Source organism: Sphaeroforma arctica, assembly GCF_001186125.1.
Source record: "Sphaeroforma arctica JP610 unplaced genomic scaffold supercont1.2227, whole genome shotgun sequence".
Classification (NCBI taxonomy): Eukaryota; class Ichthyosporea; order Ichthyophonida; genus Sphaeroforma; species Sphaeroforma arctica.
This window is the reverse complement of record NW_014038331.1, coordinates 1-3,295: the sequence shown is the minus strand read 5'-3', so window position 1 is coordinate 3,295 and position 3,295 is coordinate 1. Positions and strand designations below refer to the sequence as shown.

General features: G+C 40.7%; 1 protein-coding gene across 1 annotated transcript; it reads right to left on the bottom strand.

The window, feature by feature from the left end:
- Positions 1-1,284: 1,284 nt before the first annotated feature.
- On the bottom strand, positions 1,285-3,047 carry SARC_12328 (hypothetical protein; the record flags this gene model as incomplete). Its single annotated transcript, XM_014293565.1, has 3 exons — positions 1,285-1,350; positions 2,126-2,262; positions 2,891-3,047. Coding segments are annotated over 3 exons (360 nt in total), but the record flags the coding sequence as incomplete, so codon positions are not given.
- Between the last annotated feature and the right edge of the window lie 248 nt (positions 3,048-3,295).

The window sequence follows — 3,295 nt, the reverse complement described above, 5'->3', positions numbered from 1 at the left end:
CAATAGAACTAAATTGTACGTAAATATATAAAAATATGCATCTTATTTTTTTTTGTTTCCATTTTGTTTTAAAACCAGAGAGGGTATATTTCCCGTTAGCCGACATGGGGAAGTAAAACTTGAAAACTTTCAATTTATTACGTTAAAAATGGAAACCTAAGCGCACGCAGATATTGAGACAAAAAGTTATGTACATAAAAAAAGGCTCGTATTCAATGATACATACGGCATTTCTGTTTACCTCTTCATCCTCTCTTCAGTCTCTTGTCGTCGACATTCACTGTCGTCAGTAGTGACGCGAGTCGCGACAGTCTGGCTACGGCGAACCGCTCAGGCATTGTCGGATTTATTATATTTTTATACTTTTGTTGTCTTCTTGTTCTGTACAGGATAGTGCCAAATAAAAAAACAATCACCTTTTTACCTTGTGGAGACGAATGACGGTCGTCGAGGCAAACCATCAATCATCACATGGGATGCAGAACGCCACTTTGGTTTCTTGGCGGTCATGGTGAATGTTGTGTTCCTATTTGTGCTGGGTACAATCGGCTTGCAAATATCCTTCGATGGCAAATGGTACCGAACTGCCATATGGTGCTGAGCTCCTATCTGTATTTTGCAATTACCATTAATTCTTTTCTATTCTCGGGACAATTCGTCGCTAGGCGCACCAATACGAGTGCTTGCTTTCATCCAACGTCTTCAACAGAGTGCACTGGTTCACATTATTGCGTGATACAGATCTGCTGTTTGCGGCATTACGCCTAACATCCCAAAATCTCCAGCTTGGTGCGAGATATCCTATCTTTCAAACAAACATGTTTTTGATAGGCTGCGAATGTAGGCGAATATTTCGTAGCAGCGGTATCTACTGCAATATATCTGGTTCTACGAATTAAGAAATGGTTCCAAATTCCATTTTTGTTGTACTTGATGATTCCATTTATCTTTGCTCGTTATTTGAATACTTGACACATACGGCTGTGTTTGTCATATCCTACAGCTCTATGTGATTTAAAGAACACACCTCCATACCCTGGGGTTGAGACATTGAACCTGCATGTATATCTTGTCGGATGGCCTTGGCGTCTGCATGGATCTAATCTGTCCTCTTACGAGCAACGTAACACCTGCGTTCGTGTTGTTGTCATGCTCAATCTATATTCCAAAATCTACCTGGTCACGGCTCAATAGTACCTAACCATCAAGTCGGTGTATATCTGAGCTGCATTCGCAGGGTGGTGGTCCTGTTCATAGTCCGAAGGCGTTCTATTTATAGCTCATTCAACGCGCGCGACGCCCACTTCGTCGGCGCGGCTCGTCGTCTTCGGCGTCTGACTCCGGAGCCGACTGTGGAAATTGCATGAGTGTTCAGAGTATTAGTATGATCGAGTTTAGGGTTTAGGGTTTATGATTTAGTAGTTGTGTTTTCTGTTCAAGGTTGTTTTATCGTTTACTACGCTGATACATATGATATTGAGCATGCATTGGCCCCTTGGAGACAAGGAAGGAGGATAAATTCTCTCACCCCTCCGGTTATATGTTTTTATATCAGTCTCCTGACGGTTAATAGAATTTTAATAAAAATATCATTTTCTAAGGGTTAGGTTCCGCAGTCGCCACTCGTCGGTAAGATTTCACTCGCTGCAAGAAAGAATACTATTAGTATATGCAGTTGTAATTTGGGGGAGGGTGTTCAGGAATGTACTATAGCGCTACGCATACGATACAGTATGTGCGTGCATGTGTCGGTATATGGGTCGAGGGAGGAACTGGCTACTCATCATAAGATGCTATGAAGCCGATACTTGAATGCAGGTATTCTGCCCCGGATATTGCTCACGCTCTTAGGACACAGCCATATAGCAGTGGAATAGCTACGGTTGATGACAATGTTCCATAATGTTTTCTATTCTGTGTGATGCGCCAACAAGTTTCAGATATTCTAACCAAAGAAACTGCATAGTCAATCAATGAAAGTGTGTAGTTGGGATAGGGACGTGTATAGAAAGATTATGTGATACATGGCATCAGATCATAGATTTTCGACTGCAGAACGTTGTGAACCAGCACATTACTATATACACACGCTTCACAAAGTATTGTAGAGCAATCACCCACGTACATCCTCACGATGTTGTTGCTGTCGTTGTGAGCGGTCGTCCTCTTCGTGCTGCTGCCGCTGTCCGTGCTCCCCGTTTTGTCCATTGATGGATTTACGAGACCTTTTCTGCCCCACTGTCTGCCCATTGTTTTCGCGTTCTAAACAAGAAATGCACCGCAAGACAGGTGAATTGGACTGGAGAATATACAACAACTTCGAAGCGCAGTCAAGCGGTGGTGATATCTAACACAGATAGAAGACCATGAGCAGGATTGGTTAGCAGCCAACACAATAAATAATATTGGTATATATTTGGTATATTTCTCAGTAAACTTCTCCCTTGTCCACTCTAACAAGGTATATTTGTAGTTGGGAAACTAGCGAATCGCTACGAGAAATGAATATGGATAAGCAAGCCTGGAACTCGTTTTGTGTACGTAAGATATCTGTCGCGACTACACTACTCATCACAGTAAGAACTCGAACAATGTCATTCTCCAATATCTACACCCAACATTCATGTTCCTCTCCTTGATAGTCTACGCATTTATAATTGTCAATTATGCCTTGATTATTGATATATAAATATATATACACATACATACATACATATATATATATATATATATATATATATATATATATATATATATTATAATAAACAAAATTAAACATATGAGCTGTAATGATAGCGATTCAATATTTCAAGTCTACTTACAGAACGTTCTACCTCGATTGACATATCGTGATCATCACTCAACCAAATATCACGGACTGCGAACATACCCTTGTAGATTCCAGCCCTATTTTGCTTGTACTGTTTGGGCCACGTGGCTTTGCATTTGAAACACCTGGTTTCGGTACCTCCCTTTGCCGCCGAGAAGTTCGCCACGCAGTATGGGTGTGCCCGAACACGGCAGGAGAGATTAGAACAGTTGGCGCCCTGTACAGCCAGATAGGGAGATATACGGGATATACTTGCTTAGGTATAGTTGTTTGTGTGTGGATAGACACTGATGTATGTGTATAGTACACCATTTTATTGTCGTGTGTATGTGCAGAAGTCAGTGCATGTACACGAGTTTGATGCTGGCTTATATATAAATCTATAAGTATAGTTCGATCGTGCAATATAATAAATATATATATATATATATATATATACTTACAACTTGATCGTTCATTGACATA